At 38.1% G+C, this 13,272-nt stretch overlaps 1 protein-coding gene across 3 annotated transcripts in view; it reads right to left on the reverse strand.

Annotated features, from left to right (window-relative positions):
- Positions 1–1,298: 1,298 nt before the first annotated feature.
- LOC139984768 (uncharacterized) overlaps positions 1,299–13,272 on the reverse strand; it is a 36,341-nt gene continuing 24,367 nt past the window's right edge. The window contains exons 15-22 of one of the 3 annotated variants that reach the window (XM_071998812.1): positions 13,054–13,127; positions 12,189–12,420; positions 7,970–8,083; positions 6,597–6,857; positions 5,746–5,856; positions 5,132–5,404; positions 4,735–4,959; positions 1,299–3,064 (exon numbers count right to left, since the gene is read on the reverse strand). In XM_071998812.1, the coding sequence (XP_071854913.1) occupies positions 2,862–3,064; positions 4,735–4,959; positions 5,132–5,404; positions 5,746–5,856; positions 6,597–6,857; positions 7,970–8,083; positions 12,189–12,420; positions 13,054–13,127 (1,493 nt within the window). In that variant the 3' untranslated portion in view covers positions 1,299–2,861. The remainder of the gene's footprint in view (positions 3,065–4,734; positions 4,960–5,131; positions 5,405–5,745; positions 5,857–6,596; positions 6,858–7,969; positions 8,084–12,188; positions 12,421–13,053; positions 13,128–13,272) is intronic. The other 2 variants (XM_071998817.1, XM_071998825.1) reach the window with 2 other exon arrangements.

Below are 13,272 nucleotides of genomic sequence, written 5' to 3' on the forward strand. Positions count from 1 at the left end.
GCATTTACTCCACCCACTCATTCTATCTCCACTCACCACTGTCCTTCGCTGTTATTCGCTGTCATTCGCGAATGATATTAAACCCTGTACAAAGTGAATTGTCATTCAGTTATTCGCTGTCATTCGATTTGGTTTGTCCCCGCGATGGGCGACCATGGAAATCAATAGGAGCGAAGAAAAACTAATTGTACTCGAACCTGGGGGATGGGGCTGACGTTTGGGTGGGGTGGGGGACCTGGGGGTTAACTACTAGAGGGAATGTAATGAAAAGTCACCTCAAGAATACGTGCGGCGGGGCTGGAAGTCAACTACGAAAGAGGATGTTATGACCGGTCACCCAAAAATATGTGCGCTACGCGCGCGGTTGCAGTGTCTCTCTGCCAGTGGCCATATACTTGTATTCTCATATATTTGTTTTTCAATATGATATATAACCGGATGGCTTCGACTTCACAGGGGCGAACATTTTTTAATAGTTCCCCCCCCCCAAAAAAAATAAATAAATAAAACATAGTACACGAATGTAGTCAAAAGAAATGGAAACGATAGCACCACTTCCCATCTAAGTCCTTTCCGAAAAACAAAAATTTCATAAAAGGAACGGGCGACCTCTTACCCCTTAAACCCCTCCCCCAGGACGACGATCCACCGATTTGTCCCTGAAAAAAGGGGACAAATATTTGTCTTCCCTACCCCCCCCCCCCGCCTAACTCTAAAAAATTGGCTATGTCCCTGAAACGTAAAACACACAAGGTCACACATTGGTGTAATACTGGGTGACATTTATTTTAAAAGTAATGACAATTAATTTGTAGTTTAAGGAGCTTTTATCGAACAGTTTGACCTGTTTTATTTTCCACATTTCCATTGTACCGTTCTTCGTCAGTCTAGGTGATGGGTGTGGGCTGGAAGTGGGGTTGAGGTGGTGGTATTACATTTTTACCTCTTTTCCTGACGATGGTCATGGACGATTTTCAGTTGGCGGAATACAACGTTCTTTTGACAAAAGTAAAATAGTATCTCCTTTTTCTCACTTCACAGAGTTCAGAGAGGATTGGGTGGAGAGGTGCGGGGGGGGGGGGGGGTAAGGAGTGTGATATCAGATGCGCTTTCATTGTTAGTGTTTTTTATCCAAATTCAATTGTCTTCTTTAACGAAGGTATATGTTTGTTCAATCTAGGTTTGTCCAGTTTCACCCTTTATCTCTTCACTCTGTCTGCTTACAAAAGAAATCGAACCTGGCTGAAGGAAGAGAGAAAGCAGAGAGAAAGCAGAAAGAAACCACAATGATTATGTTTTGCTGCAAAATGTATTTATTAATTTCAAGTTTATAAATTATTTTAGCGCAAAGAAAACATAGATTTTCGTTAAAAATAATTGCTTATCGCATTGCCTTATATAGAAGCATGTGAAACTGGTTTAATTATGTAGCAAGTTTAACAGTACTATTAAAGTTATATTATAATCGAAAGAGAAATTTTGTATTCTATACAACCTGCTTGCCCTCGTGCGTGTTGAAAGGGGTGTCAGCCAGCCAGCCAGCCCATCGCATCCCCTCCCAACTCTCAAAAGTATATTTTATCAAGCAAACCAGATCGCTGCAGTTAGGACTCGACATTGAGCATATGAGTTGATGATAGGATTGCCCGTACTTGTGAAGATAGAGATACAGCTTGTTTATACCATAAAAAAATACATATTTAGAAAAAATTCCGGCTCCCCCTCCACCCCCTTTCTCCATTGCGTATCCATATGTAGCCCACGAAATATACGGTTTTTGACGAGGTTGGGGGTTGTAGAGGGGGCAGAGCATCAATGAGAAACAATGTATGCATATGGAATTAATCTGTGGTATTGTAATACCACATTGGCCTTTCTGGCAAGACTTTTCCTAATCCAATATATGTAAAACTGTAAAAGGATACGGTGCGGAGGTGGGGGGGGGGGGCGGATGAGCCAAATGATCCAATGACGAGATTAGCTTCAGAATAACAAGAATTGTATGTCAAATTTTGTAAAATTGCCATCCTATGGAGAAAGGGGTGATGTTTTGGTTTGTGGGTATCTTAGGGCCTACGAAAAGCGAATGGCATCAAACGGCAAGAACCTATCGAGTTAGAATGTTCATTTAAACCCATTTGAAGTCCCAGGATTATATATTTTCGAGTTTCATGTCCCTCAACTCTAACATTTATCAATCGGGCTATTTTCATGTCGCATTACTATTATTTTATCATTATTATATAGGTAAATGAAAAAACGGCAAAATGGCTGACGAAAAAATAGAGTCGAGATTTGAAAGAGCACAGAAACGTTGCTAGAAAGGGATTCCAACCAGTGACCTAAGAATTAATCCAGAAGGACACAGTGCCTCGAATCCCTTTCTAGCCACACACAAAAACAATCCTTCGAATGTCCCTGATGAACTGATTCTAAAGTTGGAAGTTATACATAATTCTTCTACTAAACATTCCAAAACAGATGAAAATTATTAAAGTTTTACGTCATATCATTCTAGTTCATATTACATCTTAGAAACTTGAATAATTTACTCCCAGTTTACCTCTTCGTGTTTGGTCGACAACTGACCCTATAAACTTCCGATTAAACTAATTCCTAACATTTTTTTCTTTTATATTAGTAATTATCAGATGTGTAAAGGTCAAACTTGAAAAGTAAAGAACATTCGACTAAAAGAAACTTGGCTAGAAAAACGAAAATCGCACATCGTTTTGGGATTTAATATTCCGCGAAAACTTGTTTTAAACTTTACTCTAATTTAAACTTAAATAGATTTTCTTCCTATACCCCGTGATCAGACATTTATAGAGTTAATACGTTTGCTCAAACAGGTCGACTAACTACATGCTGTCAGATGCAACGGCTGGTTTTTCGCAAACGCCAAACCTAACTTGTTTGTCACTCTGACAAGGTGTGTCGTTCCAAAATCCCAGACGGACGTAGTTGATCTTTACACAATTTTCGTTCCCAAGGCGATTGTTTGGCTCCCGTTGGCGCCAACAATCAAACACCAGTGACGAGCCGTCCGACCAAATGAAAGTATCTTGCGAGAAATGATGACAAAAAAAATTGTACAGATGATAATCCAGACTCTGAGCCAATTAGGTCATGCCTCCCCCTCCCTCCGTGCAAACTACTGTTCCCTTTTATGCCACCGCCGTGTGATATAAAGGCATGAGTGACAGGAAACAGGTATCATATGTGCATTCCCCTATACTTGAATTATTAGTTCAACCCCCACACCCACCCCCACCTCAGGCCAACTCAGCAGTTCAGTCCACTGACATGATGATTATTCTTAATTCTTGTGAACTCTACCTTCAAATACGTACATCTCGGCCCTTTTATCCACGTTAATTAGTTGGCCTCGCGGGGCTGAGTAAGAGCCTACGTAGGTGTTCTTGAGGAGTAAAGATTCCGGTTTTGGCCCACTTCAACACGGTGCGACAAGCAATGACGTTGCCAGGGGGCTTTCTGGGGATGGTCGTAACACCCATATACTTGGTATTCGGTTCGAAGACCTTAAGTTACACCTGTTGCGAAGCTAGGGGTATTGGTCAGGGGGGGCGATAATGGCCTGTAGGGGCGCTTTCGACACTATCGAAGCGGAGCGCCACCACAGGTTGGCGCGGAGCGTACAGAATTTTTTTGAGTAAAGATACTCGCTAGATCGCGGGAAATGACCCTTTCCGGGCCTTGCTAATTTGCAGATAAATGAAGAATAAATAGGTGTCATCGCCATTTTGTCAGAAAATTACACCAACAAAATGTGACAAATGTCAATAGGTATTTGAGAGCGCAATAAAATAGTAAATAGTCGCGAATAATTAAAAAGTGGTAAACAGATGAAAGGGGGCCAGTAGTCCATTTGAGTTCGTCAGGGGGAGGGGCCATCCGCCCCTCTGACTGTTTGGACGCCCCCCTTTCTCTGATTTCTAACATCCGGGATTCGCTTCTGGTTTCTCTTTCAAAGAGTAGGATGCGTAGGGAATGATTACTGGATAAGTTCGTTTAAATTCGAGATGCTAAAATAAATATTTCTAAATTCTAGTGCAGCCAAAAACGTATGTTACATCGGCTTTGGCTGACCTTTAAGGATCACTACTTTCGGCCTCAAATTTGAGCATTCTTGAAAATATGACAGAAAAATGTAAAAAGGTTTTTTAACTTGAAAAAAAAACGCTTCGAAGGTGGTAGTGAAATATTCATTGATGTTTGGTAAATAATGAGTGATCATTATATCATTATGTACCATATTTGAGGGTAAAACTACACAGTTATAGGGTTACCATACGCCAGGGCTATCGCAGACTTGTACTGTTATTTTTCTCTATCATAGGTAAGCGTCCGAGTTATTTACAAAACTTATACACAAAAAAAAATACAAAAAAAACCCCGGAATTGTATGTATTTTCGACAAAGTTGAAAATACAACTGAAAACATGGCCGGTGATTTAACTAACTAGGCTGTTCAGTGTGAGTATTGGAAGTAAATTGACAATAGTATGGAATCACATAACGGTTCTGATCATACAATTGAATCTGGCACCTTTCTTAATATAGGTTTAGGTCAAAATCATTTCCCCTTAATTGAACCCCACCCCCTCCAGGGCGGGACAACTTGCCCTCTATTCGTGAGATAAAATATGGTAATCCTCATTGCACAGATTACATGCATATGTATAACATGTAAGTTGTAAATGTTTCTCTTACCTTGATCGTCGGGATCTCTGATGGCGCCAATCCATGCTTGCTTCAAGTCTGCTGTATCAGACACAATCGTGTTTTCTACTTCTCTTTCGATAATCGCTAAATAACCGCCTTGGTCATTACAACGACTAATGGCTTCGTCGGCAGATATAACAACTTCGCCAGGTAAGTTAACCTTAAAGTAACACGAACCATCGTAGTACTGTGCACCAGGCGTATCCGGGCAACCTTTTAAGAAACATGTATAAATGTGCAATTATAAAAAAAAGAATATGATAACAAACATGATATTTGGGGTATTTTCAAAGTATAATGAACAACAACAATAACAGGGAACCGATAACCGTTTGATAATAAACAAATGATCTATTTTACGGTATATCGAAATCGCGATACTTACGGTCGTTATCTACGATATCCACGATGACGGTATCGGTGAGAATGTTGATACGGTGAGATAAGCTATCGCGATTAATCTGGACCATAAATTGTTCAACATCTTCCGGTATATCATCATCTCTGAGTTGAAACGGTATATCGAGACTTGTCTCTCCAGCCGGTAGGATGGCATGTTTGTAACCCATTTCTTCATGGTGCGCCACCTGATACATATAATCTACTTCATGTCTAGCGTGTGAAGTTGTACCTGTCCATTCTAGATTCACCCGGTAGGCTGTAGATAGATTCAGTTAATGATAACATATTGACACTGGACTATGATAGCATTTTACAAACAAAAAACACATTTTTGAGATGGTGAGGGCATTCCCTACCCATACTATTCCATCCGCCTTAATTACACAGTGGTCGTTACTACAATCCTTCTTACGAAAACATATCCCCCTCTCCTTACCCCTACACCCCCCCCCTTACTAATTCCAAGAAAGAAGCAAAAAACTTTCCATATTTTTGTTGTTGAAAAAGCCACATTTGACTTGAACTATGCCAATAGGAAATAAACACAAACAATTAACGGAGGCTAAATTAACATAATTCTTTCTGGAGTTAACTTACGAATAACCAAATCTTCATCGAATGGTTCGTTCACGATTAATGTTAAAACTGCGCTCCCATCGTCCTCATTTGCGATGACACGGCTGGTACGAAATGACCCGGAATGGTAGCCTATATGGGGATGAAGAACGCAACTATACCTTTATTGTACTGATATATGTATGTGAACTAAGTATAAACCCACGATATCACTGATGGAATAAGAGGAGGGGGAGGCAGGGGGTAGATGCACCAAATTCCGATGTATAATACCACAAGTACACGGTGATAAAATGTAACGTGATGCCGACAACCGTTATACTACTGACTACATATTGTAGAGCGGGAGCGCATACACATTGCAAACGCCTCACAAAAAAATAGCAACTGTACATCATTCATCATAAATGACTGCATTACCAGAAATATTGTATATGTGGTGGGATCGGCTACTTATATCGAGCAGACTACTCCCAATACTGAAAATGTCTGGCGTCCCTGCTCGGAATACCTTGAGATGATAGTCTTGAAGTACATATTGGTTTCAGATCTAACCCCCCCCCCCCACCCCTACCCCCTCCATCAAATAGACCATAGAGAGGAGTGGTAGCATTAGTATTTCACTGGGACTCAAGCTGAATCAAGCTCATGTAATTATGTATATAAGGTTAAACGTGATAAACGTACAAGATCAGACATAAAACAAACCATAAATAACTAGTCTGGAGCGATCTTGTACAGAAGTCAGACTTCTGAGGCCGAGGAACGCCACTCCCTTAGAATTTGCCAATCACCCCCCCCCCCCCCACTCCCGCCTCCTCCCCCAACTTTGAAATCCAATGCACGCCACGGGAGTTCCAATTAATTCTTACCCGTCTCGGAAGTTGCATGCCCCAGTATGTTCACGTCTATGATTTCCAGATATCCATAACCTCCGAGAGATGCTTTTCCTTTCAGCACTTCGCTAATTCTGATCCGTACTTTACGATAACCATTCTCTGAGCTTCCCTCAACAGCATCATCGTGCAGAGTTACGTTAACGCTGCCGACGTATTTCCCTTCTGGAATAGTCGCTGTCTCTGGTATCGTGATGTCATCGTGTACAATTAGTCCAACACCGTTGCTGAGCAGCCCTATCAAAATACAGGGAATTAATTAAAAGAATTTACTAATATTGAATCGAGAATTGATCATTTTGATACTGCCTACAGAAAATGAAACGCTAAATAAAAGGAGGAAAGAATTTGTTTGGGCAACAGAGACTTAACTCAAGGGAAGGGGGGAGGGGTCAAATTTTCATTGACGAAACGGGAACGGTAAAAATAATTGACAAAACAAGGAGAGCTAATAACCAGCCGACTCGTTTATACGATGATTTATTACGCTGTGATCTGATCCCAGAAGTTTAACTAATTAGTCATACTAAGCATAGAATGAGATTTCTCTGAACAAGCTAACTTTGATCCAGTTAATTTTAATTAAAAAGTCCGTACGTCTTTCCGAACTAGATTTTCGTCTATAACAAAACACGGGCTTGGATATATATGCCACTGTACCGTACTATACAATGTAATACAAACCATCAAAGTGATAACCGGTTTATAAGATATCAATTGGTAACTGGTTTATAAATACACCAAGTGATAACCGGTTTGTATAACACCAAGTGGCGGTTTTAATAAACAAACAGGATTGTTACTTAGTTTCATTAACATTGTTTGATTTCTGGAGTGTATAGGTGAACATAATTGGGCATTTAAAGCAGCATTTTGAGTTCTATCTTGACTTATATATAATTAGCGTCCATAGCCTAGTGGTGTCCATATATAAAGCGGGAGGCCCGGGTTCGAATCCCGGTGGAGGCTGGAAGTTTTTTCACTTTTCCAACTCATAACAATTACAATTATATATATATATATATATATATATATATATATATATATATATATATATATATATATATATATATATATCAGGCCTCGGTTCAATAACCACAAACTTAGTATCCGCAAAAATAACCCAGGTTTCCCTGTTGCTGAACACTTTAATCTCCCCAATCACAGCTTATCTGACCTCAAATTTGTCATTCTATACGGCTTCTTCAAAACTGTTCATGAAAGAAGCAACAGGGAACTAAAAACCATCTTACGCCTCAACGCACACAACAATGAGCTCAACAGAGATCTCCCAACACCCCCATCATACCATATTGATGGTACCACACATGTAATCATGTAACACTAACCAATAGTAACGTCACGTCCTCGTGGTTCGGTAATTTCAAGAAAAAGTTTCGCCGTTTTTTCTTCAGCGTAAATCGTTACTTGTTCCGATTGCCATTGTACGATTGGTTCAAAGCCTGTGGAATATTATGGTAACAGAAATGTCAAACATATGAATGTTTTTAACATTTTGGTCCTATTTTTACGTATTACGCAACCAGTAATACCACTCTGTACTGTCCATGTCATGCTTTAAAAACTTTTATTCACAGCACGAACAGTACTAACCTTTATCTGATAGAGGAATAATAGAGAACTCACATTGTTCATATAATGCTAGTACGAGTGCTTGAAAGCCCTGCCGGTAGACATTAATATGTCGCACTTTGTCGATAAACGTTAGCCAAGACATTCAGTCGCCAAGCCCCCACCCCTCTCCCTATCCTACGCTACCCTCCATAGGATAAGCGCGTAGCCAGGAATTTGCCAAGGAAGGGGCGAAAATGTAGGCAAACTATCAGAGCCGCAAATACGGCATTGCAAACTATCTAATCGTAGCGCCACCATATGGCGCAAAGCGTACACGAAAATTTTTGCTGAAATGCCTCCCAGATCGCTGGAAATGGCACTTCTCAGGCCTTGTGAGTTGCATCTTAGCATTTTTTCTTTTGAAATTACTAGCGATATCATAAAAACATTAAAAAAGAAAATTAAAAATATGCTCAAGGGGGGGGGGGCGGCTGCCCTCTTCGCCCCTCCCCCCTTCGCTACGCGCCTGCCAGAGGAACAGTCAAACACTGCAGATTTCAGATATGCAATATCCTGTCACCGGAAATACCTACTTACTTACCAAAAAGTGTATAATGTGTGTAATCTACTATGAATTAACCTTGTTTTCTTAAATCATAAAAGAAGGGAACTCAACACATGAACCTTCTAGCCATTTTGTTAAAATACATCTTTTCTTTTAGTCCATACATATATTATTGTTCAGTTTTTAGCAGAGAAAGAGCTATAGAATTGCTCTTTGTTAATCTAAGCTTAGCTTAGCTTAACAGTTGTATGAGTACAGAAGGCTTGGGTAGTTTGAGAATGCTATAAATTGCTCAAAGTGTCCAAGGGATCCTATTATCTGCGCTAATAGATGTGACATATTTTCTTTACAATGAATTAGCAAATTCATGTTGGCTAGTTTAGAGCAAACACCTCGCTCTGAGCTGAAATATCATGCTGTGAGAGTCACATGTTTTATATGTGTTTCTCTTGATAAGGCGCCTGATTTAATATTCCGTTTCAACACATGGAATGAGATATATTTCACTTATGAAAACCCATATTTGCCTGGGGACCATAATGTTGTGAATTTTTAATTCATCGTTGGCAGGAGGTGTGTTCGGAAATGCTTCATGAGGGCAGCTGTTTGATGGCAGTATTGGTATTGGATGCTGCGTGTATCACTGCAGTTGTTCCACTGGCCTTGCCACGGGACGTTAAATGTGATATAATTGTAAGTAGAACTTTGTCATGAAACCTTTATTTACAGTAAACATTATTTGGTTGAATATCGTAAGCTGCTGTAAAACAATGTTAAAAGGATGCAAATTCAGCCATCACTTCGAATATCATACTTTAAGCAAGTTCATGCAGTCTTATTTTGAATTATATTATGAAGGAGGGTTCTTAAATTTCTATGAATTCAGATATGTTACTTCCATGCATGCATTATTTGTGGCACGTATGTGTTAAATTCACACCTATTTAACAATCTGAATAAGTATAACAATATTGTGAAACACTGTCTTACACAATCTGTAAGTTTACTTTAAGTTCTCTTCTTAGAGAAATCAGTTGATTTTATTTTATTACTCATAAGCAGTAAATTACTCTACCATTTAGATATAATTTCAATATTGAGATGAAAATGATTCATATGCTAATAGCATTGTCAGAAACTTGGTGTTTTAGACTTTTAAGATGACAAAATAAAATAATAATCTCTAACAATATTGCCACTGAGAATTCACACTAAAACGAAGCATGTTGCATCTGAGTAGTCCCTGTTTGAATTGTAAAATTACGTTGTCTTAAATTAAGACAAATAATTGATGTTTCTTTAGATTTAAGTGTTATTTCCTTTAGAAAAATTATACAGCGTATCCACATATTGTAACTTTGACACACTTTTGTGATTGAACAAACAGGGAGTAGCGAACCAAGAAGTATAAGAGGGATTAATAATTAACCCTTCACAAATAAACATACAGCAGGAAATTCTCTATGACTATGTTATGAAACATAGCATTTCAAGATATTGTAATACAGACATTTTTTTTTGATGCCATATGCAATCAGCAACACTCAAAGGGATTGTTCACAAACATGAAGTGAGTTTTGACACAAAGTATTTTAATAATGAAAGAATGATATTTGAAGTGTGTTATGTCAAGCAGAGTTGCAAATACTTACCTTATTTTAGTACAGATAGTGTGAATTGTAATGACATGTTGCAACTAAACCTTATCATAACAGGACTTATCTTGAGGATTTTCATAGCACAAAACGTAAGTAGTGATAATGACTGAAAGTGAGATTTACAGAGTCTGTTACTACACTTACGTATGTTAGCTTGTTGGAATGCTAAAAGACTATGTACAAACTGAAACTTAACTACTCGAGTGGTGTTTTTTGTTTGGTTTCAAAGAAATGTAGACAACAAAATGTGCGAAATATCAACATCTCCATCATTCAGACAATACATAATTATCTTTCACTATTCAAATCAATTAATTGTTGTTTGATTTTGCAGAAAGTTCACACCATACTTCTTTCTCGTACTTAATACTTTTGAAATAGTATTTCTTATCTGCTTAATCAGTCATCCAAACTGTAGTTTTGAGAAGATATGTTGTCCACATTTCGTGAAGTTATTATCCTTATATTAAATTCAAAATGGTACGTTAGAGGAGGGACGGAACGAACGCATTCTGAATGAAAAATGAAGACATAAACTTATAAGTAAATCAATCTTGGCATGTAACCCAGAGGACAATGGTTCAAATCCAAGTTTAGCCCTCAATTTTTTTTTTCCTGCGTCTAAAATTTACCAGTCAAGTTTTCAATATCCAATTACTATAAAGTGATATTAATTAAACATATGCCATTGGTTCAAATACTACTCTAGTTACACTTATATTTGCTCTTTTTGAATAAAGCTTCCTTCATTACAGTAAATTAAATAATCTGGAAATCATGACCCACCATGTGACATTTTGAGTACACATTTTACAACACCATATTAAACCACACATAAGAACACCCAGTAAGTGTGTGAGCAAGTGCGTTGGGTGGGTCAATTATTTATAGTACCTATATTGTTAATGGGTAGGACTAGGGGATGAAAGGAAGGGTGCCATATGGGCTGTTGGGAATATATTAGCAGATTTTCAGCTGAGGAGTTACTTATTAATATAGAAAAAAAGATACAGACTATGACACAGTTCGTATCACCAGGAAGCCGACTCCGTCGCCATCACGTTTGTCTGTTCCTGATGACATGGATATTATACACAGGCAGAGAAGGATTACAACTTTAGAGATACTCTGTGTATAACTTGATCATCTCCAATAAACTGTTAAATATCACATTGAGTTAATGATGCTCCAAACAATTTCGCCGAACAAGAGCTCTTCTTGCCAATATCTGTGTTGTATATGTAATACACTGCCAACAATGCACAAGTGATCATCATGCAAGAGTTTAGTGTTGTGTTTCGTGCAATATAATACTGAAAGCATAATAAGTCATGTAAAGATCACTAAATCAACAAGCATCTTACACAAATGGTCATGTGTCTTAGTACAACAATTTGTTTTACATTCTTTGACCACAAGTCCGGTCTGGACACACATCTGACATGTCTCATGCATGGTTTAATTACTAGGAACGCATCGTGGAACTTATCTTGCTGGATTTACTTTCATGTTGCTTTCATTTTCTACTATTGACATGATTTTAATTCAAATTATCAGCTTATTAGTTATTAGTTATTTGTAACCAACCGCCGTTCTTTGCTATATCATGAATCTTGAACCCAAATCAGACACTGAATATAAATATGTTTCAAAGAATAAACACAGCATTATTTCCTTGAGTCTCTAAAACTACATATCAATGACTGAACATAAAGAAGTGCTATATTTAACAGGACATAGCTAATGTAAATCTTGGACAATTGCAGTCACCTGTTATGAGGTGAAATATTGTTTGTGATTTACTGCTTTCTCCTCCAGCAGTGGTAATTGACAACTGAAAGGTGTATTCTCCTTCTTCTAATGAGACGTTTAACGTGTAGGAGGTATTACTGACATCTATGATCACCTCTGACACTTCACTTCCTCGTTCCATGTTATTTGAGTAGTATAAGGTCATCTGAGTTACACCAGAACTGCATTTAATATCCTGACTTGATGGCATCTAAAATAAAATTGCTTAACTATCTGAAATGATCGATTGACAAAACTACTGTTAATATAACTGCTTGATTGAAACAGGTAACTGCTTTTAATTTTACTCTTTTCAAGAGGTAATTTCTCAACAGCATTGTTCCTCATTAAGCATGATGGTAATAAATTAGTTACCCAAAAATATGCTACTGATGACCTCTGACCTACTTACATATATTGTTAATTTTGCCTCTTGACAAACTTATATAATTTAAGCCAAAACTGATGGAATTCTCAAAAGAGCCAACAGGAGAGATGCAGGTTGCATCATTCATTCTTTTAACTGCTGATACGTATGTGATCTTTGATATACTGTTCCTGTGCACTTTCTTTCATCTCACTACTAACTGATGTATTTTATCAAATTCGGTGAAACACCTCTGTGAAGAGAACATCATATTGCAGTCATATTCACATATCCAACCTACAAGCTCAATATTTGTCACATGAGGGCAGGTTTCGGTTTAGGCAACGAACTGACAAGGGAAAGCATTACATATTGAACACGCAACATAAACAATCAAAAAATACACTGACATGAAGATTACTTCATGCAGTATGAATTGTTTTTCTAAAGGAAACAAACGATTTTAATTTGACAAACCTGCCAGGATATGGTAAGCCGATCTTTTTCCCCTTTAAACGTTACCAGTTCCAAATTGTTAGGACTACCTGGAACTATGAGTAGAATATGAGATATTCTCATCAGTAACACTAGAACAGGATCATTAATCCAGCAAATCTTGTGTGGAATTAAAATTTGTTATATGATCTGTATTAAAATACAGGAATTGGGAATTTAGCAGGCAAGCAACTCCTTACA

The sequence above is a fragment of the Apostichopus japonicus genome, chromosome 2, assembly GCF_037975245.1.
Source record: "Apostichopus japonicus isolate 1M-3 chromosome 2, ASM3797524v1, whole genome shotgun sequence".
Classification (NCBI taxonomy): domain Eukaryota; kingdom Metazoa; phylum Echinodermata; class Holothuroidea; order Aspidochirotida; family Stichopodidae; genus Apostichopus; species Apostichopus japonicus.